This window comes from Trichosurus vulpecula, chromosome 1 (assembly GCF_011100635.1).
Source record: "Trichosurus vulpecula isolate mTriVul1 chromosome 1, mTriVul1.pri, whole genome shotgun sequence".
NCBI lineage: Eukaryota > Metazoa > Chordata > Mammalia > Diprotodontia > Phalangeridae > Trichosurus > Trichosurus vulpecula.
Window position 1 is genome coordinate 67,397,360 of NC_050573.1, and position 23,053 is coordinate 67,420,412.

Below are 23,053 nucleotides of genomic sequence, written 5' to 3' on the forward strand. Positions count from 1 at the left end.
GAGGTAGTTGGGAAACACAGTGAACAAAGTATCAGGGTTGGAGTCATGGGGACCTGAGTTCACATCCAGGCTCAGACACTCACCAGCTGCGTGTTTCTGGGCAGGTCATTTGCACTCTATCAATGTCAGTTACCCCAACTGTCAAATGGGGTGATAATAGCGCTTACCATGGGCTGGTAGCATAGTGGCTAGAGTGCTGGGCCTGGAGTCAGAAAGACCTCAATTTGGGCAAGTCACTTAACTCTGTCTGTGGATGTGTGTGTGCAAAATTCTGAAAACCTTAAAGTGCCAAGTAAATGTTAGCTTTTAGTATGACTATTTAGAGCCTGAGGGGACATCAGAGATCGTTGAGCTAGGCAGCTACCTATCTACTCTCCCCTCCCCAACCCAAGCCACCCATAACCCAACAGGGCACTAGAGAGACTGGCAGAGCAAGTACTTTGGAGTATCCTCTTCCTCCAGCGATTTTCCCTCTTCCCTCATCCTGCGGCAACCAGGGGGTACAATGGATAAAATGTTAGACTTGGAACCAGAAAGACCTGAGGTCAAATCCAGCCTCAGACACTCATTAGCCTTGTGACCCTAGGCAAGTCGCTTACCCCTGTCAGTCTCAGTTTCCTCTTCTGTACAATGGGGATAATATCACCTAACTCAAAGGGCTGTCATGTGAATCAAATGAGCTTACATGTAAAGTGCTTTGCAAATTGCAAAATGTTATAAGTGAAAGTAATCGTAATTAATATTGTTGTCATTAAGCTGAAACTTCTCATCACCACCACCAAAGGAGGAAACTAGGAATCCCCACTCCCTCCTCCCATGAGTGGAGATGAGAGCTTTCCAGACTCCACGCCACAAACAACGTTGTTCATACCATTTGGATGAACCAAACGCAATCTTTTGGATGAGATGGATGACTTCTAGGCCTTCTCACCTGCCTCTTAACTGCATCCTAAGGACTTTTCATTGGTCATGGACCTGAAGTATTTTATATGTGTTGTCTCTTCTCCACCCCCACCCTCACACCCCAATTAGAGTATGAGGTCCTTGGGAGCTAGGACTGACTCTTTGTCTATTTGTGTCCTTGGTGTTTGGCATAGTAAGCACTATATAAACACTTTCTTATTCAGTCACTCACTGACTTAATAAATGCTCGTTGAACTAAATGGAACTGAACTGTTACCTATGCCTGAAATCTCAATCTCAATCTCTGTCTGTCTCTGTCTGTCTCTGTCTCTCTGTCTCTCTCTCTCTCTCCCCATGTCGAACTCCTACTCATCCTTTAAAGACAAACTTAAATGCTCTTTCCTCCCATAAGAAGAACCTGGTCGATAATGGCATTCCCCCTCGTATCTCACATAGGCCTTTGTTTGCAGCTCCCTACTGTATGTATCACATCATATTTCATTCTCTAACTCCCTGTGTTTGCTTTTTCATCTTCTACCAGGTTGTGAACTCCATAAAGGTAGAGTCATAAGACTCATAAAGGTAGAGTCTTAGCTTAAGTAAAACCTGGAGTCTTCCCCAGGCCTGAGCACAGGAGGGTTCTCTATACACAATAGCCCCCAAATAAATATTTGTGAATTTGTTGTGCTTCCTTCTGTCTCCCCCACAAGACTGTAGCTAGTTAGGGGCTTCCCAGTGACCACTCCCTCCTCTCCCACAAACTTTCCTGTGTCATAAGGAGCTCTCCTTAGCCTCTCCCACTCCTCAGATTCTGGGCTCTGGACTCAAGACAGCTCTCCCCAGCATCCAGACAGCAACAAAGGCTTACTGTATTGGAAAGAGGGCTGGGCTAGGAGTCAAGAGACCTGGGTTTGAGGTCTGGCAACCTTGGCCAAGTCATGTTTACTCCCAGAACCTCAGTTTTATCTTCTGAAAGATGGGATTGATGACTTTTGCACCACCTGCCTCACAAAAGACCTATGAAGAGTTTTGTAAATTGTAGAGGATGAAACCTGAGGCCATGGTATTAATCTCAGGTCTGTCACTGACTTGTTTTATAATGACTAACATTGATATAGTTTTAAGGTTTGCAAAGCACTTTACAAATATCACTTCATCTGATCCTCACAACCACCCTGGGAGGTAGGGGCTATTACTGTCCCCATTTTACAGGTGAGGAAACTGAGGTAGACAGAGGTTAAGGCCAAATTTGAACTCAGGTCTTCCTGACTCCCAAGTCCAGTGCTCTACCACCTTCACTACCAGGCTGCCTAGTTGACTGTGTGACTTTGATCAAGTGAGCCATTCCTTCTGTAAACTGAGAGGATTGGACTAGGTGACCTCTAATATCCCTTCTAGTTCTAAATCCCATGAACTTAAGGATGTAGCTGTATGACCTTGGGTAAGTCAACTGCGGAGCCTCATTTTCCTCGTTTGTAAGATGGGAATGATAAGAGTTCAGTTCCCTTCCTTACAAGGTTGTTGTTATCATTAGCATCATTATTGCTGTCATTCAGGCTTCTCTCTTAGAAAGGGGATGGGTGTTGTTGTGGGCATGTGAAGCCACCGACTCATCAACCTGAGGCCCCAGAAAAATAGTCGGGACTGCAAGTCAACAACAAGCACCGGACCCAACACCGGAGATGAAAAGGGGACCTCTGGGAATCACTGGGTGGAACTTAACTAGAGCGAGCTAACGAGTCTGATTGAATTAGGAAGACTCGGGGCTGAGATCTGCGTGTCCCAAGCCTGCAATCTCTGACTTACCACTTCTGAACTCCGGCTTTGCTTTGCTATGGATTTTCCCTTTAGTGGCTAGTAAAATAATAGGATTGGGAACCAGAAAGGGTCTTACAGGCCATCTAGTCCAACTCCGCCTCCAGTGAGCAGGTAAGAAAACTGAGGCTTAGAGAAAAGAAAGTGATTTGATCAAAGGCACTTTAGTGAGTCAGGAGAAGGGCCCTTGTGATGGAAAAAAAAGCCCAACCAACTTTCATCTCTCACCAAGTGAGGTGAAGAAAGAAAGAAAATCGTCCAGCCCAAGGCCAGGGATCTGGAGAAATCTGGTACCTTAACAACAAGGTAGGACAGATGTCTGTAGGAGGTAGGGACAAGAATAATCCTAGCAGTTCTGAGGAGCTGTCTGTCTGGGAGTTTGAGGTGGGGGGAACCTACATGATTGAATCTGGTGAATGCTGGCCCAGCTTTTAGCTTGGCGGCTTTCTTCACAGACTAAGAAATAGAGGTCTAAATAGCCTAATAATGTGGTGCAGTGAAAAGAGCAATGGACCTAAAGTCAGAGGACCCAAGTGTGAGTCCCAGCTCTACCAGTGAGTCCCTTGGTGACCTTGGGCAAGTCACTTCCCCCATGTGAATCTCAGCTTGCCCACCTGTGAAATGCCCCACTCTGCTAACATCTCAGAGGGCATTTGAGACCCAAGTGAGAGGGTGGATGGAGAAAAGCTTTGTAAACTGAAAAATCATCTATAAAGTACTATGTATATTTGAATAATTATTATCATCATTCAGTCCTGTGCTCTGAGTCACCTTCTGCAGCCCTTCATAGCTGCTGGCCCTGAATAGATAGGCAAGGGTGGCTACCGGGGTGCTACAGATACTCACAACATGAAATCCTGCTCCCAGCATGGCAGGTTCCCCCGCACCGCGATGGTGGTGCTCTTAACATTCTGCACCTTCAGGGTCACGTAGGTATTGAATTTTTCTGGGGGAAGAGATAGCAGGCCGAGTGAAAAAGTTGTTGGGATTGGGCCCACTGGGCCTTTCTGACCCTCCCTTGCTGGCTCCAATTTATCAACATCAAGATCTCCCTAAACCACCCCCAGAGCAACCCCAAACAGACTTCGGGTGTGTGGAAAGCATTAAAAACACAGGCAATCTTCATGCCCATGCCCTCAAACCCCTGTAAACAGTCTCTGCTCAATTAATAGGAGAAGAGTCTGTTGTATTGCCCAAGAGTTTGTCCCCTTGTAGAATCATAGTCTCAGAGTTGGGCATCTGGTCCTACCTGAATCTGAATAAGAATCCCATCTACAAGATGCCAGAAGAATAGTCAACTAGCCTCAACTTAAAGACCTCCAGTGGCAGGAAATTCATTACAAATCAAGGCAGACCATTTCACTTTTGGATAGGTCTTTGTTAGAAAGTTTTCTCTTGCAGGGAACCCAAATCAGTTTCCCTGCAACTTTCATCCACTGGTCCTAGAACTACCCTCTGTGGAAAAGAAGTACACATCTTCTTCTCAAGCTAACCTCCTTCCCCACAGAGACTTGATGTGTCTGCTCCAATAAGACACTATTTGGGGAGGGTTAGAGGAGAGATGAGCTGTCTCTCTCTTCCCACCCTACCCCCTATCACTAAACATTGCCTTTCCAAATGAGAGGGCATTCACACATATTCCCATCCCACTTTATCACTACCAAGAAACAAGGCAGGGTGTCACTTACCTTGAGCACCATCAAACTTGGCTTTTTTGACTGTAGAAAGAGACAGAGAGAAGGAGAGGTAAAGAGAGGGAGAGGTGGGGGGAGGGGGAAACATGGAGATGAAGTGACAGGAAGAGAAATGAAGATGAGAAGACAGGTAGAGGGAAAGATGAGAAGAGGAGGTGAGAAAAGGAAGTGATAGGAGAGATGAGAAGAGATGAAAAGGGAGAAATAAGAGAGAAAGGGATGGGAAGGGAGAGAGAAGAGGTGGAAGAGAGAGAGAGGGTGATGAGAAGAGATGGAAGGAGAGATGAAATGAGATGGGAAGGGGGTATGGAAAAGGAAAATATGAAGGAGAGATGAGAAGGAGAGAGGGGAGAGGGAAAGAGGGGGAAAGGGGTAGTGTTATTGAAAAGACAGAAAAACATAAGCTGAAAGCAGGAGAGATAAGGAAAAAGTGGACCCTTAATCTTTGGCCCCAGGTGTCTCCCTCCCACCACCTCTCATGCCCCACCCTTAACTTTCCCTCTTGTGAAGAACCTGACCAGCCACCCCTTTTCTCAGATCTGGCCAGACTCTAAACAGAACAAAACAAAAAAAGAATTAAGATAGAGACATCTTCTGTGCTCTAGAGCAGAGAGAACAGGGCGTGCATGTGGGTATGCAAAAGATACACGATGAAGGGTAGAGGATGCTGGTAAAGATGTCAATAACCTAAGGGGAGAAGGAATATTTGACCCTTTCTTTCCCTTGTGTTCAGTGGAGCTTCCTGCCAAAGAAGTTTATCAAAGCACTGTCACTGACAGAAATAGCTCCAGTCTTTATCCTTTTCTTCAGAGTGGTGGGTTGTCTTGTGGAGGGGGAAAAGAGAGTCATTGGTATTCAGGACTCTATGCTCTAAACCTTCAGCTCTAGGGACTTGGCCAGAGGCTCCTTTTGGGTTAGTGATACCCTGGCAAAAGCAAGCTCCCTACTTCCTACTCCTACTCCTTAAGTCTTTCCCATCAATGGCTGGAGAATGGAGTTTAATAGGGGGCCTGACTGGGCTAATGCAATCATTCCTGGAAAGTGTCCAGGCCCTTCTAGGGGCTCCCTTCTCACTGCCAGGAACAGTTATGGAGAAAAACGGATGTTTTTCTGAAGACATTAAAGCTAGGAAGCCATGCAGAGAGGCTGTGAGCAAAGAGAAAAGGTTGGGGGATGGAAGGAAGAGGCCAGACAGACATCACAAAGTCAGGCTCCTGGGGTTAGACTTTGGTTAGAGTCAGACCTCAGGTAGGCTCATTGAGGCTAGCCCTTTGGCCTGGGGTGTCATGACTTAACTTATCTGTAACATCAAGGGAGTGGGGTAGGGCGGTGGGAAGGGATCTTTTCTAATCTCCCAAATTCTCATGGAAGTAGAGATGAAAGTAACTTACAAAGGAGAGAGAGAGAGAGAAGGAGAAAGGATTGGGGAGAGATGTGGTTACAGGAAATAGAAGAAACAGAATTAGATGTAAGATGAATAGATAGGAACAGAGAGACACTGGGGCAAAGATGAATAGAGGAAGACAGGAAATGTAACAGGTGGCTGGAGAGAGAGATGAGCAGATGCAAGCTGGAGTGGTAAAGACTAGAGAAGGAAACAGGTGGGTGGTGGGAGGAAGATGGAGAAGGGTGTGAGGAAAGAAAGATGAAGGGGAGAGAGGAGGAAACTAGGAGCGCCAGAGAGAGGGAGAGCACCTAGGACAAAGCAAACTGCTTTCAGCACTGCATGGGGAACAGCTCCTTGACCCTGCTGCTGCCAGCCTGTTGAGCAGTGGTAGGGGGCTGAAGAGGAGTCAAAAACTTGATTTAAGGAAAAGGAACCCGGTCTCCCCTTGTTTCCTCTTTCTAAGAGCCCAAAGGGGTTGGCAGCCGAGAGCAGAGACCATCACTGAAGGCTGCTCTGAGTCAAGGTCCAAGAAATGAAAATACCACAGGCTCTCTAAACCCAGGGAATAGTCCTCATTTTTGTTAGGTACAGAGCTTTGGGACTGGAAGTCAGAAAACTTGAGTTGTGATTCTGCCACTAATTCATTGTATGACTTCGGGTAAGTAATTTATTTTCTCTGAGCCTCATTAATAAAATGGCAGTTCCTAGCATTTCCTTTTTTGTTTTTTCTTTTTCTTTAAAAATGTTATTTATTCTGTGGCTGCCAGGTGAAGTGATGGATAGAGTGCTGGGCCTGAAGTCAGGAAGATCTAAGTTCATATCCAGCCTTAGACACCATGATCCTGGGCAAGTCACTTAACCTCTGTTTGCCTCAGTTTTCTCAATTGTAAAATAGGGGTAGTAACAGCATCTACTCCCAGGGTTGTGGTGAGGATCAAATGACATAATATTTGTAAAGCACTTAGCACAGTGGCTGGCACATAACAGGTGTCTAATAAATGATTGTTTCCTTCCTTCCTTATATGGGATGGCTTTCTAGGAGCAGGAAGAGAAGGGATACTGAGAAGAATTCTGGTGATATAATAAATATCAATAAAAATCTATTTTAAAATACATGGTAAGGTGCTATGGAGGCAAGAAAGTGTTGTGCACTTGTGACAGTTTTTTAGCATCTTCAATTATACCACAAATTCAATGTGACAAATGTATACTAAGTGCCTAATATATTCAAGATGCTTTGTCAGGTGCTAAAGATATAAAAACAAAACCAAAGTAGACCTCTTCCTCAAGGGACTAATTAGAGTTGTTTCATCCCCCCAAAATTAGGGGTGATTTTCCCTACCTATCTACAAGCTTTCTTCAGGAGGCAGCAACACTGGACTATGGAATAGACAGACGGAAGAAAGGAGAGGAGACAGACTCAGTGATAGGGAATAAAGATTCAGTGAAAGGACTGGGGTCTCACCTAGAGGGATAAGGGCTCAGAGGCAGGGATCTAGACTTAGAGAGAGTATAGGGGATCAGTGAGCAGAAGGAGGATCAGATAAGGGAATTAGGGTTCAGAAAGAGGGGTGGGATCTCAGTGTTAGAGGTCAATGAAATAGTCATGATAACTCCTCTGGACCTCAATTTCTTCATCTGTAAAACAAGGGGTTTAAAATGAAAAATAATCTCTACCTGTTCTTCCAGGCTTAAAAAAAACCAGTCTCTAAAATCCAATGACTCGGCCCTGTCTTAAACAATTTCCCAAACTGTGACCTAGGGTCTACATGCTTATTGCTTCTTTGCTCTTTCATATTCTGTGACCCTGCCTCCTTCTATTTACCCTTCCCCTTGCCTTCCACAGACCTGGGAAAGCAGCCATGGGGCACTGTGGGCAGCCACATTCATCACTAATAAGCTGACTGCCCCTGGCCTATGACCACAGGGCTAGCTTGAATGGGTAAGGCCAGGAGAAAAGCTCAGAGCCCTGCCCTGGCAGGGCTATTGCCAGACTCAGTGGCCCCTCCCCACTGCCGCTCCCAGTCACACGCTCCAGGGCTATTTATAAAACTGAGCTGCCGCCAGAGGAGGATGTGGGTGATGCGGCCAGCCGCTGGGAGGAGGTCTGAGTTGAGAACAGTGGGGGATGGGCTGGGAAAGAGGAGGGAGAATGGGATGGGGAGGGGAGGGGGACCCAGGGGAGCCACAAGACAAGGCCCGCCCGCTGATAATGAGCAGCCTGGAGACACCTTATTATTAAATCTCATTGTAATTAGTATGGCTGTGATCCACCAGCATCCGACACCCATTTACTAATGATCAGAGACAGTGTGGTGCCTCTGAGAGAGCCCTGGACTGGGTAATCAAGAGACCTAGTTTCTGGTGCTGGCTGTCACTAAATTTACTGTATGACCTTGGACAACCACTTCTCCTAGCTGAGTCTCAGTCTCCCTGTGTGCAGAATGAGGATTTTGGACTTCATGCTCAATGAGAGCCAACAGTCACTGCCTTCTACAACTCGCTCTCTCCACAGCTGCCAAGCTGATATTCCTAAAGTGCAAATCTGACTATTCCATTCTCCTATTCAAGAAGTTCCAGGGGCTAACTTTTACCTCGAGGATCAAATACAAACTCCTTCGTATGGCACTTCCTTCAGTCAGTCACCTAGCAGTTATTGTGTGTTTTCAAAGTTTGACTTCAACCTGTATTTCTAGGCTGATTTCACTTCTCACATACTCTCAATTCCAGCCAAACTGACCTTCTTCCTCTTGCGTTACACACCATTCCATTTTCCACCTCTGTGCCTTTCTGTGGGCTGTCCCTCATGCCATGTCCCTCTTCCCCTCTCCTCTTGGAATCCCTAAATTTAATTAAGGCTCAGCTCAAGCAAAGCCTCCTTCATGTGGCCTTTCCTGAACCCATTATATTTGTATATTTTGGTATTTCTCTGTCTACCTTGTTTCTCTGAAGTACATCGTTAAGCCCCCTGAAATGTTTCATTTTGGTCACTGCATCCCCATCACCAAGCACAGTACTTGGTACTTAACCATGAAATCCTATTGACTCGAACAGTAAGACACAGGAGGTAACATCCCTAACCAAACATATGCTGCAAAAGAAAGGAATGAAGGAAATAACCAACAGCCCAACTGCCTTCGGTCCTGGTCACACCACATCTGAACTATCTTGTTTGGTTCTGAGACAGGATATAGATGGATGATCTGAGTAGGGTGACCAGGGTGGTGAGAGGACTTGAAACTATGTACTTCGGTGATGAGTTAAAGAAGTTGGGAATATTAATACAAGGAAAGAAAAGATTTAGAGGGGACACGATGGCTGTAATCATCTTTGAAGAGAGGGAGAGATTAAATTTGTCCTGCATGGCTGAAGGGGCGAGAACTAGCAGTGATTGAAGGAAGTGGAAGACAGTTGAATTTCAGCTCCATTTAAGGAAAAACTTCCTGATAATTAGAGCTACCCTGAAGTGGAAAGAGCTGCTTCGGAAAATTAGCAAATCACTGGAGGTCTTCAAGTGGAGGCTGCGGGATCACTTGTCAAGGATGGTGTGGAAGGCATTACTGCTTAGGTATGGGTCCCATGGGCTAGGTAGCCCTCTGAGATCCCTCCTAGTACTAACATTCGGGAGTCCTAGAATGTTGCTCTCCCCCAAATCCTCTGAGCTGTTGGTCCTATTTTATTGCCTACTCTGTCCTACACCCTTACTCTATAACCTGGGAACCACCTAAGGCAGAGGAATTGCCATGTGGCTCTGGTCCTGTGGCTTTTTCTAAGATGGAGCCTAGTCAGGTCTGGAGTGGAATAAAATAGGGTAGTGGGCTCCTAGCTCCTAGTGGGCTCTAGGAAGAAGCACTCCAGAGGAGGGATCATAGGGGCTGGAGTGGGCTGGCTCTCTATATTCACCAGCTTGTGGGCAATTGAATTCAACAAGCATTTAGTAGGCACTTAATATGTTTGAGGGGCAGCTAGGTGGTACAGTAGATAGAGCACTGGACTTGGAATCAGGAAGACTCAGGTTCATGAGTTCAAATCTGGCCCCAGACACTTACTACCTGAGTGACCCTGAGCAAGTCACTTAACTCTGTTTGCCTCAGTTCATCTGTAAAATGAGTTGAAGAAGGAAATGGCAGACTACTTCAATATCTTTGCCAAGAAAACCTGGAATGGGATCACAAACAGTCAGATACGACTAAACAACATGCTTGATGGCTAATGGAGTGGAGGGCAGCTAGATGGCTCAGTGGGTAGAGCACTGAGCTTGGAGTCAGGCAGACACAAATTCGGATTCAGCCTGAGACACTGCCTAGCTGTGTGACCCTGGGCAAGTAACTTGACCTCTGTCTGCCTTAATCCACTGGAGAAAGAAGTGTCAAACCAATCTAGTATCTGTGCCAAGAAAACCCCATGAACAGTATGGTCCATGGGGTCATGAAAAGTCAGACTCAACTGAACAACAACAAAAACGTTTGAAGTACTATGCTAGGTACTAGAGATACAAAAGTAAACCAATTTTTGTCTTCAAGGAACTTACACTTTACTGAGAGAATGCAACACATATGCTGAAGAAGAATTGGAGGAAGGAGAAAGCAACTGGGAATGACATAAAGCCGGAAAGGGAAGTTAATCACTGGCTTGTGACCTAAAAAGATCAACAGGTGGAACCAATGGAAGGGACAGGGACTAAATCTGTGATTCATTGGTTGAGGGAAGTTCCATGTGAGGAAATGCCCTCTACCATTGAAGGTTGGCACCTTCTCTGAAACTTAGAGAATTGCCTAGAGCTGTGGTGTCAAGACCAAATGGAAACTAGGACCACTAATTCACATATGAAGATACCTATAGCTGCAAAATGAGTAGTTTCAAAATCTAGTGCTATCTATGTTGCATTGTATTTTTATCTAATTTGTTAAATATTTCTCAATTACATTTTAATCTGGTTCCTGCCACACTTGGGAGTATTCCTGGCTGCCTATAGCCCACCCATAGCATGTTTGACACCTCTGGCCTAGAGTACTGACTAATGAGTCAAATACAAGGACAGATGTAATGAAGATAAATGCAAAGTTCTATAAATCAACTGGGTTAAAAAAAATCAACTGGCCAAATAAATGATTTGACAGTGTTGAATGGCAGCCACAATAGCTATCAAGATCTTAATAAATAAAACATTATCAGAAGCAGTGTCCAAAACAGAAGTTGTATTTCAGCTGTAGTCTGCCCTAGAATATTATGCTCAGTTGTAGGCACCACAGTTTAAGTACATTAATGAGCTGATCTCTGGAGGGCAATCCAAATGATGAGGAGCCTCGGGCTGTGTAAGGATCATTTGAAGGAAGTGAGAACCCTTAGTCCAAAGAAGAGAAGGCTTAGGTGGGGAATATGGTAATTGTCTTTAAATATTTTAAGAACTGTTATTTGGAAGAGGAATTAGACTTTTTTGTTCAACGGGCAGAAATGGGACCTTACAGAAAGATAGGTTTAGGCTCGATATAAGATAAATCTTCCCATTGAAGCTCCATTTACCTGCATTCTCTTCTGGCTCCAAGGCCGCTCTGGCCAAACCCAGTCTCAGCTGACTGTGAAGAATGAGGTTCCAGATGAATTAAGGGGTGTGTGAACTATTCCTTTTTGGGTAATGGGTAACTTTATTCATGTTGATACCCTCATTCATTTAGAAAGGCTCTTAGTAGTAACACATGTTTTGGACTTGGAATTGGCAAAGATCTGGGTTTGAATCCTGCCCATGGCACTTACTAGCTGTGTAACCAAAATCAAGTCCTTTAACTTCTCTGGGCATCAATTTTCTCCTTTTAAACATAGGAGTAATGCTACAACCCTTAGAGGGTAATTATGAGGAAATCAACTGGCTAACCTTAAATTGCTATGTAAATGGGAGTCATTAGTATTCCTTCCTCTAACACCCAACCTACTACCACCATCCTTGAGTGAGGAAGGTCATAATGGCAGGCTCATGTGGAACTATGTGGGACATACCAAGCCTTAGCCAGGACACTTGGAACAGGCTAGGATTGTGGCTCAATTTTTAATAATAAGCTAAAGTATTCACCCTAGGATGCTAAGGATGAATTGGATCCCAAAAGGACAAGGCAAATTTCAGGAAAGATGATATTGGAGTATTTTTAAAGCAGTTTATTTTTGTATGAGTAATAGAATAGTGGAATTGAAAAGAATCACAAATATCACCTAGTCCAAGCAGGAATCCCCTATAAAATATCCTCCACAAGAGGTCATTCGGCCTGAACTGGAATATCTCCAAAGATGAAGAACTGATCACCTATCATGACAGCTCACTTCTACTTTTGGATGCTAAAAATCTGTCTAACTGCAAACTTCCCCCTTCAGTACTAGTTTTACCTTCTGGGACTTAGCCAAACAAATCTAATTCTTCTCCTCATGAGAGCCCTTCAAACACTTGATGACAGCCATTAGAGCTGGCAGGGAATTTAGGGACCATCTAGCCAACCCCCAAGGCCATAAAACTAGTAGGCAGCAAAACTGGTTCTTGAATGCAGGCTTCCTGTCTTCAGGTTCAATGTTTTCCCACTATACAATTCCTCTCCTGCCTCCACTGAAATTCTTCTCTTCTCTAGACCAAATGTCTCCATTTTCTTCAGCTGACCTTAGTATGATATGCTCTCCAGTACCCTCACAACAGTCACTGTCTTTTGGACACAATCCTACTTATCAATGTCCTCCCTAAAATATGGTGCCCAAAAATGACCTCAGTGGTCCAGATTGGGGATAGAGGTATGACCAGAGCAGAAGTAGGTGGCATTATCACCTTCTTCCCTCTGGACATTCTGCTTTTATTAATGTAGCCTAATATTGCATTCGAGGTTTGAGGGGGAGGGTGGGGAGAGGAAGGAGTTCCTATCTCACTGTTGAGCAGGAATGTGCAGGTAAATGTTTAACAACTAACTCTCCAACACATTTTAAAGTTCAATCTGCATTAACATCTTCCCCATCACTTTCTTCAGTCTAAACCAGGGGTTCCCAAACTTATTTGGTCTACTGCCCCCTTTTAAAAAAAAGTTACTCAGTGTCCCCCCATATCTTTAACATTTTAAAAAATTTGTATCATTTCAAAAAGTATATTTTTTTTTAAAATGATGCATTTTAAATTTAATAATTTTTTGTAAATTTGTGGGGGGTTTTCCTGCACTGAAATTTTGATTATGCAATATTACGTCATGTAACCAAATAGTAATTGTATAGTATCAAAGTTATCACATGCACATATTGCTGCCAATGCATGCCAATGCATTTCTGACAATGCACAACACACTCATCTGCCAACACTTGCTTGTTAAGACCAGTTGGTGGACTTGACCACTGATGGGTTATAATTTGAATTTTGTGTGTTTATTTGGAAAATAATGTAATCACTATGCCTTTAACTCTCTTACGCAACAGATGAAACATGCATGAATGGTTTTTCAAAACTTTCTTATCTTCTCTTCTTTACTTATTCTTCCACCACCCCTTTATTTTTATTCAACACCCCTCAATTGCACCCAAGGCTACTACTGTTCCACCATGGTTCCAGCAATAAAACAATAAATCAGGCCCTGATTCGTAGCCTCTGTTGATTCCTGATGCCTATACTGAAAATCTAACAATTGGTTCTCCCCTATTTGAGCTAGCTCCAGCAAATCCCCGCTGTTGACACATTGAGCTTGTGGTCTACTAACCTCCCCTGATCTTTTTCATATAAACCATTGAATAACTACATGTGTGTATGCATGCTCATGCATGTGGATTTTGTGGATTTTTAGGCAGCAAAAACAAAAACACACCCAAACATGTGGGAGGCATTTAGGGAGCCAAGGACTGTGGCCCTGTGGGTCTCTTCTGACCCCTGTTGGGTTGGCCTTATATTCTCTGATGCGCCAACTTTCTGAGAATAAAAGGAAATTTTCCTGGCTTGACTCTGAGGAGACAAACCTACAGAATTAAATGTGTATTAAGTGTATTGCTAAGTCTTCCACCTGACTCTCTTTTCTAACTGCTTACTTCCTTGAGAGCGATGATCTCCCTAGTCTCTGGTTTGGAGATTGTGCTTGTTGTGTGAGTATTTGAATGACAAGTTTGTAGCCCAGGACCAGAATCTATTCTTTATCTGTCCTCAGCACATAGAGTATTCTTCGAAAAGTCTGCCTTTGAAAGCAGCAAGCTTCCCAGGGCTTGAGGGCAACAAAACTAACATGAGTGAAAGCATTGATCAAAGTGAAAAATACAGAGCCAGCTCAACCAGCCTAGTAAGTTGATGGGACGTTGGGGAAGGAAAAAATTCCATTTCTAGTTTTCTTGGCCCCATCACAGAATGATGGAATCACATGATTTCAGAATAGAAGAGACCTCCAAGGTTCCCTGGCTTAAGCCATCTCTGGATAGGAATGGCCACTGACATCCCTGAGAAGTGGTTATTATCCACCTTCTGAATACCTCAGGTGAAGGGGAACCTATTGAATATTCAGGGAGTCCATTCCATTCTTGAATAGCGCTTGCATTTAGTTTTTCCCAATCTCAACCTTAAATCTGCCTCTTTGCCCCTTTTACCCACCACTCCTAGTTCTTAACTCTGGGTCCAAGCACATTCCTCTTCCATATGACTGCCCTTCAGCTTCTAAAGGCAGCTAACATGCCTTCCCCCAGTTCCTCTTTATTAGGGTTAACATCTCCTCAGGACTTGATTTATTGTTTTGTTGATTTCCAGGCTTAATAAAATTATGGATAAAATGTTAATAACGAAAATTAAACTTCAAAGTGTGTTGTACGTACACTTTTAGAGAGCCAGTTGTTGAACATTTACTAGCACATGCCTGCATCCTAGTTACGCTGCCTTGGATATGCCAGCTTGTTAATGTCTCTTCTAAAATGTAGTTCCTAGAAACTGAGCACACTATTCCGCATGACTTCTGATTAACTCTTCATTTATCAATAAACTCTTGTGAAAACAGGGATTCTAAATCCAGAAAGGTGTGGAAGGGAGGTAGTAAAGGGAAGGAAGTGATGCTTGCTAAAAGGGAACAGAATGCTAAGGGCAGATGCAGGAAAACCCACCAGGGACTATCTGACTGGGATGCTGGATGCTGAGAGGTTTAGGAAGAGAAGAATGGGGCTTAAGGACCAAATCCTTCCTCTGTGCACTCTTCACTTCAGTCAGATATGCACCATGCTCTCTTAGCTCCTCTTCTCAGAGGCCTTTCCCTCTGGGCCTAGAAAGTCCTCAAATCTTCACACACTGAAGTTCTACCCTTCCTTTATAGCTAAATTAAAATGCTACCTCCTCTATGAAGCCTTCCTTCATTTCCCCCAACCCTTGGAATGCAGTCAACCTGGATCTTTACTTCCACAAAGTTACTAGGAGTGCTGGAAGGACTGCAGGCATATGGAGAATTGCCACTGGATGGTCATATGTACTTCCCACCAGAGTTATACAACTTTTCCAGAATGAGAAGAGAAATTTTGGTTCTTCCCTCAACTGAGAACTATAGAGCCCAAATTATCTTCTGGAAAATACTACATACACACCAAGCCCAGGATTTACCTCCCTCTCCATGGATCTGGTTTTTATTTTTAGTCTTGAAATGAGAGAATTATAGAACATATTAAGGATTTTGTATATTTTCTGTATATATTTTCTTGTTGCCCCTCCCCCTTAGTCCTTGAGGACAGGAATTGTCTCTCTGTTGTTTTTTGTATCCCTATACTTGGCACAGTGTCTGGCACATAATAGGTGCTTAATAAATGCTTTCTGATTGATTGACTGGCTCATAAGATGTTAGATTTAGAGTTGAAACTTTACCTATCATGTAGTCCAATGGTATCAAACTAAAAAAAAACAAACAAACCCAGGTCCATAAGGATCCCTGCAGGCTGTATATTGACTAAGAAAATCACGTGCCAACTTATCTCTGTTCTATTATACTTTTATTTATTTCCTATTTCAATCTGGTTCAGGCAGCACTCCAGAGTGTTGCCCCCACCACTTAATGCCAATCCCCTTATTTTACAGATAAGGAAACTGACACCCCAAAAAGGCAAAGAGGCGTGTCCAAGTAGCAGGGTTTCGTTTTTAAATTATATCCTCCAACTGCAAATCCCATGCACTTTCTGCTGTACTGAGGCATCTTGCCCAACCTCAAAGGATACAGATGTACTTTCTATAGAATCTCTATAAACACCATTGACTTCTCTGCCTGGCATTCAAAGGCCTCCACCAAGAGCCGGCTTTGAATCAGGCCTCTGGTGCTTATTAGCTACAAGGTCTTGAGTGAGTCACTTAACCTCAGTTTTTCCATCTCTAAAATAAAAGGATGGGATTCAATGATCTCTAAAGATCCTTCTATGTATAAATCTATGATCCCATCATATTGGAAGCTTTGTGAAGGCAAGGATCATACCTTAGCTCAACCTTTTCTCTTTCTAGCACTGAGCACAATACCTTGAACACAGTAAGAACTTAATAAATGTTTCTTGTATTATGTTGATCAGTTTCCAGCAACAGGAAGTTTATTAGAGAATAAGGAAGCTTGGAGACTTTTCAAATGGGGAGTTGGTGTAAGGGCTTCTCTGCCCCTTCAGACTACCAGAGCATGTTTATAAGAGAAAGGGATAGATGACTCCAGCTCTGTGAACCAACAGAGAAAAATAACTGATGGTTTGAAGACAAAGATGGCTTAGCAAAAGAGGACTGTAGTGATTGTTACACAGGGGACTGGGAGATTATAAGATTAAGAAACTGCTTTTTCTCTTTTCTAAATCCTAGAGCTGGAAGGTACTTTAGATTTTACCTAGTCTACCCTCTCTCCCTGAAGTATTAAGACCCCCTCTGAAACATCACTCATTCAACAAGCATTCATTAAGCACATGCTAAGCACTAGGCATGCAGAGACAAAAATGAAATGATCCCTGCCCTCAAGGAACTTATATTCTATCAGGAGAAACATGTACATACATAATTTGTATATATGTGTGTGTGTGCATGTACATGTATACATATATGTTTATATATTATCTATACATATGTATATATACATATATACACACATACTAAACAAATAAATACAAGGTAATTTAGAGGAGGAAGAGACTAACAGCTGGGAAGATTGAGAAAGGATTCATGCAGAAAGTGGTATTTGAGCTGAGTTTGAAGGCATTAAGGGAGTCCAAGAGTTGAGGAGGGAGTGTATTCCAAATGTGGCAGAAAGGCATAGAGATGAGAAATGGTGGGTCATGTGTGAGGAACAGGCAGAAATTCAGTCTGACTGAAATGCATAGTTCGTGGAAGGAAATAATAGTGATAGGGGAGAAGAGTGAAGGGTTCTCAGTGCCAAACGAAGGAGTCTGTAGTTGCTCCTAGAGGTAGCAGGGAGTCACTGTTCTGCCCGTAGAATATCTCTATTTGGAAACCGTGACTACTTGAGACAGGCTGATTCATTGAGGGGCAGCTCTAACATCAGGAAGCTGCTCCTACTGAGACAAAATCTGCCTCCCTGTTCCTAATTCTAGTCCCCCCCCCCACCCCGACCCAGCTGCTCACAGTCCTGATCTGTGGGGCCAAGGGAGGTTGTTTTTCCCACACGACAACCCTTCAGACACTTAGACAGATATCACTGCCCCTCTAAGTTGGCTTTTATCCAGGTTAAATATCCCTAGCTCCTTCATCTGATTCTTTCATGTCAGGAGGAGCAGTGTGGTATAGTGGTAAATAGACAAGAGCTGGAACCTCAAGAGAATCCAGCTGCTGAGGGATGTGAGTTGTGTGACCCTGGGCAAGTCACTTGATTTCTCTTAAATTCTGGGTCCTGATCTATAAGATGGAAATAATAATGCATTTTTGTAATTGTCTGCCATGTTTCGATTCTAAAACTTCTAGCTTCTGGTCATCTTATTCTGGAGGAACAATGTTCCTCTTAAAATGTGGTGCCCATAACAGAACTGAAGTCTACATGAGTATGACTTAGGTAGAGGCTGACTGATTTATGACTTCCTTCATTCTCTTTACCCAGCTTTGAAGATCTGACCAAAATCCTACTTTCTCTAGGAAGACTTAGCATGGAGATTCTTCCCTCCTGCCAGGAACTCACAATAATGCCCTTTGTTTGGAGCAAGATCTTGGGCAGTGCCTCTCTCCTGGCCTCAGTTTCCCTATCTGCAAAAATGAGATGTTTAGAACAAATGATCTCTAAGGGCCTTTCTAGCCCTAATATTCTATGAGGCTGGAACTTCCGTGTCAGACTAATTTCCCCACTTCCTTCTGAGGGTTTCTGAGAAAAGAGCACTCTAATTAAAGAGTCTCTGGGGTCCCAGTGGGAGTGGAAACTGCTCAATGGACTGGAATACCTTCCAGAGGCCTGGCCACATTGGGGGAGGGTAGACATGTGGATGAAGAAGCAAATGAGGTATGTTCCAGTCCCACAGAGTCTGAGCTAATAAGTCTGAGGGCTGAGTAGAGCAAATATGAAAAGTCATAGTTCAGCTTTACCCAGTTCAGACCCCCATCTGGACTTCAGTTCAGTTCTGGTTATCATTTGAAAAGTGCGAGAAATCATACTGGCTCCCCCAGAGGAGAGTGACCAGAATGGGGAAAACTTTGAAAATCATAATAATAGCTGACATTTAAGTAGTATACAAAGCAATTAACATATATTATCTCATTTAAGTATATAGCTGTAGGTATTGTTCCCATTTTGTAGATAAGGAACTGAGGTTATGAGAAAGTAAGACATAAGTATACACCTGTGTATACTTATGTTTCTGTGTTTGTATACATGCATATATGTATATATTTGTATCATTGCATGGATAGTTGTGGGGGTGCATATATGTATATACGTGTGTGTAATAACTCATATTTTACAGGGCTTTAAGGTTTGCAAAGCACTTTTATCACAACAATTATATGGGGTAGGTGGCACAAATATTATCTCCATTCTACAGATGAGGAAACAGTTTTGGAGAGGTAAAATGAGTTGCCCATGGACACACAGCCAGTGAGTCAGGATTGGAACCCAGTGCTCTTTCTGGTACACCACAATGTGACTGTATGTATGTATGAATGCATGCATGCATGTGTGTATGCATATATCTTTGTACATGTATCTCTTTGAGTACAGTGTGTCTCTATGTAATGAAATATCTGCACATATATATGTATATAAATGTGGTCATATGTTTGTGTTGTATGTTGCATATACATGTGTGTACATATATATTTATATGCTTCTGGAATGTGTATTTGGGTAGAGATGATGTTGGCCCAGTTTTACCCAGGGACAACAATTTTAAATACAAATTTTAAATACCCAAGAGCTGGGTCCTTTCCCAGTGAACAGCCCTTCCTCCAGGCTGTGCTCCAGTGCCGGGTGGGAAGATCCTCAGGCTGGGGCCAAGGCTTCCTGAGTTCTCTGCATTGGGTTTTTGATGCCAATCAGGACAGCTCAGAGCTCCCTGGCTAGCCCTAGTACCATCCTTCCCCAGATCCTGGGGAATCTGTAATCTGTTTGTAGGGTCTGTAATCATGTTTCTTGATTCAAGGTGGGAGCAAAAGCTCCTGACCTCCTGGTTCCATCATTAGAGCCCCAGTGCCCTGGCCCCTCCTTCTCCACCCCTCAAACACTTGCGTCAGAGTTTGTGGTAAGATTCCTCCCCCTTTCCCTTCCCTCTCCTCTTGCCCCAGAGGAATCTTCCAGACACATTTTCTCTTTTTTTCTCTCCTCTTGTGGGGAGGAAACAGACCTGAGGGAGGGGAAGGGGTTCCTCAGTGGAAGAATTTGGAAGAGGAGGGTTGGGGGCCAGATGGACCAGGGGTAACCAAGAGCTTCCCAGTTCCTTCTTCCCACACTCCACACCCCCCACCCCCACCCCAGTGCCAGCTGGAATAGCTAGAATCCTTTATGCCTTCCTATGTGGAAGGTGGTTCCAAGAGCAGAAGGCTCTGGGTCTCACCCCCTACACACACCCCTTATTCTCACCCCCAATGTGGGGGTGAGAATGATCTCTGACTCTCAGACGAGCTAGGATTAGAGATGGGGTATGATTCATCCCACTTCAAATAAGTCTTCCCCTGGTTACTCCCATCCCCCAATCTTCTAAGAAACAGGGCCCTGGATTGTAGGACCTCTGATTGCTTAAGACTTTCTTCCCTTTCCCCGTACCCCACCCACGAACCTCATTGGCGAAAGAGACAGATTTCCAAGTACCCCTGTTCCTTTAAGCGAGCATGCCAACTACGCCAGTCGGGGGCGATTTGCATAAGGGATGGGGGGGAGACACCCTGAGGGGCGGTGCCCGCGGCGGGAGAGGGTTTGTGAATGAAGCTTCGGAAGTGGGAGAGGGCACGTTCGCAGAGAAGATGAGGAGGGGGTGCTGGCAGCCTTCCTTCGCTTGAGCCCGAATAGAGGTTCGAAGAGCCAGTAGTTGCTTCCAAAGGTCTCCTCAAGCAGGACTACCTAGCGAGCATTGAGCCCCATTGGCTGCTTCTATGCCTGGGCCCCTGAGAGCTCACCGGTTCCCCAGCATTGGGGCCCCTGGAACAAAAATCCTTTTTCCCCTCTCCAGGGTAGTCTTCTGCCCCACCCCATCTCCAGCCCCAATCACACACCCAGTCCCAGCCCCAGGCCCAGCTTCCGGAGGGGGCGCGGAGCGTGGGCAGTTTACAGAAAGAACAAAAATAGCTCCCCCCTCCACAAACACACATAACCACCCCGGGGGGGGAGCCCTAAATTTGTAACAGGGACGAGGAATGGAGAGAACCGAATGCTGGATAATCTCCAAGCGCAGAGTGGAGAGGGGTTGGGGGAGGGGGAGTGGACCCCTGCCCAGGCCCGGAAGCCAGCCCTTTCCAAAGAGAATATGGGACAGGGATAAACCGCAGGTGGGTGGGTATAGGAGCGGGGGAATCTAATCTCGGCACTCTCCTCCCCAGGTCCCTGCTCCCCCATCCCCCACCCCCATCAACCTCGGGCATGCGAACCCTGGCGGGAAGTCCGGAGGAGGAAGGAAAGGGGAGCGCTAGGGACCCTCACATCCCTTCCTATCCAGGTCTCATTCAACCTTCACCCCCAGGAGTGTGAACTCGGGTGAGCAGCCTGGAGGCAATGGGATGGGGAGCCTTGGTGACCCCAGCGTTCCTCCCCCACCCAGTCCCACCCTTTCTACACCCCAACCCCAGAAGCGAGGCGGAGATGGGTGTGGAGAGTGTGGGTCTGCACCCCTACACAGGTTCAGCTCACCTCCAACGCAGAGCAGAGACATGGTCCTGGGGGCCGGGCCCGGGGCTGGGGGCGGAGTGGGGGGGACCCGGAGCTCAGCAGGGAGGCTGCCTATGCGCCGACGCTCGCCTGCTGGGCTGTGGCATCCCAGCCCAGCCCGACCCGGCCTGTTCGCTGGCTCTCCCTGCTCGCTGGCTCCTTGGCTCCCGAGCTCACTGGGCTCGGCTCTCCGCTCACGCCGGGTCCCTGCCTCCACCGCCACCAGCCATTTTGTTTCAGCACCGGGGGCCGCGGACAGCTCCTGACGTCAGGGGGTGGGGGGCAGGGGGAGGGGCCTGGGAACGCCTGATCTGGGGGCAGGGAGAGGGGGAGAGTAGGAGATGGGGAGAGGAGGAGGAGGAGAGAACAGTACGGGGCGGGGCTTTTAAAGGCACCCTACGATTCCTGTGCTTGGGCTTGGTGCTTGGGAGGGATGGGAAGTGGGGGTGGGGGGCAGATTCTGGAAAAATTTGCATCCTCTGAGTAATCCTCAGAGGGTAATAAACGTAGTGGTCTGAATCTTGCTCTTTCCTTGGGTCGGAGGGCCTCTGTCTCATCTGTCACTTCTCGCTCTCATTTTTCAACCCTATCTTTGACTCTGCGTTTCCCTCCATGTCTTTCTGTTCCTTTTTTACTGTTTCTTTACTATTCATGGCCCAATCTTTCCCCTCCCCATCTCCAGGTAATGTTATTCGAATCAGCTTAACCATTTAGATTTGCCACCTCTGCTCACAAAAGCACCTTGGCTCATTCAAAAGTTATTTATTAAACCTGCAGTTTTCCATCTTTAATTACTTCTTCCCTTAATTATTGCTTCTGGTCCCTGGTTCACTTTCTTTCAGGCTCTCTCCCACCTGTCTTTGTTCTACTCTTGTCTCTTTGTTTGGGAATAAGAATCTCAGGATTGGAAAGAACCTGAAAGGTCCATCTAGTCTAAACTATCCCTGAACAAAAATCCCCTCTACAACACACCCAACAAGTGGTTATCTTTGCTTGAAGACCTCCATTGTTGGAGAGCCTCCCCCACACCATCTCCTTCCCATTGCATTTTGGGAGAGTCCTCATTATTAGAAAGTTTGTTTTTGCATTAAGTCAAAATCTGTTTCTTTGCAACTTCTCCCCTGTTACTTCCCATTCTGGCTTCTGGGGCCAAGCCAAACAAGCTGATTCCTCCTCCAAATAATGACAGTCTTTCAAATACTATTTGAGTACAGTAGAACTCTCTCTCTCTCTCTCTCTCTCTCTCTCTCTCTCTCTCTCTCTCTTCCTCCCTCCCTCCCCCTCCCCCTCCTCTTTCCTCTTCCCTCCTCTTTCTTTCTTTCTCACTGTGTGTGTATCATTTTGTGCCTCCCTGACTCAGAGAAATTCTATTCAGAGAAAAGTCTTAGTAGTATAAGTGGGAGGCTGACGGTAAGTGGTTTGGAGGAAGTCAGAGCTATTTTTTCTAAAAGACTAGGCCTAGTAGCCCCTCTTTTTCTCCCTTATGATGCCCCATCCACTTCTCAGGGACTGCACAAAGTAAAGAATGAAGAAGATGCTCAGGGTCCCCTTGACTTACCAAATCTCCCTATTTACGTGCTTCAACAAACACTTATTAAAAGCCTACTGGTCTGGCCGTGTATTGTGCTTAATGCTGGAGATACAAAGATGAAAAAAGGGCAGTTGTTGTACATAAAAGGATTTTAAAAATCTGAACCTAATATGAAATGCTCTGGGGAACAGCAATTTAAGTAAGGTTTTTTGTAAAGTGAATAATTCTTCTGTTAAGCAAATCATCTCAATTAATCTGCTGGACGAAGACATCACAGAGTAGACACTCAATGACTGTTGAAGGACTGAATAAGGAGTCTGGCACTTGCTTAAATAAACGCCTTTCCAGAACTTGGTTGGGGGTGGGAGAGAGAAAGGGTTTGAGGACCTCCATTTTGAGAAAGGACCCAGATCAACTCCAACTACCTTCTTCCTCAACATTTTGA

General features: G+C 45.0%; 1 protein-coding gene across 1 annotated transcript in view; it reads right to left on the bottom strand.

Annotated features, from left to right (window-relative positions):
* The window catches only part of UNC13A (unc-13 homolog A), an 89,018-nt gene extending 67,935 nt beyond the window's left edge, over positions 1–21,083 (bottom strand). The window contains exons 1-3 of the mRNA XM_036740784.1: positions 21,060–21,083; positions 4,407–4,436; positions 3,565–3,664 (exon numbers count right to left, since the gene is read on the bottom strand). Coding sequence (XP_036596679.1) covers positions 3,565–3,664; positions 4,407–4,436; positions 21,060–21,081 — 152 coding nt within the window. The 5' untranslated portion in view covers positions 21,082–21,083. The remainder of the gene's footprint in view (positions 1–3,564; positions 3,665–4,406; positions 4,437–21,059) is intronic.
* Positions 21,084–23,053: the final 1,970 nt, after the last annotated feature.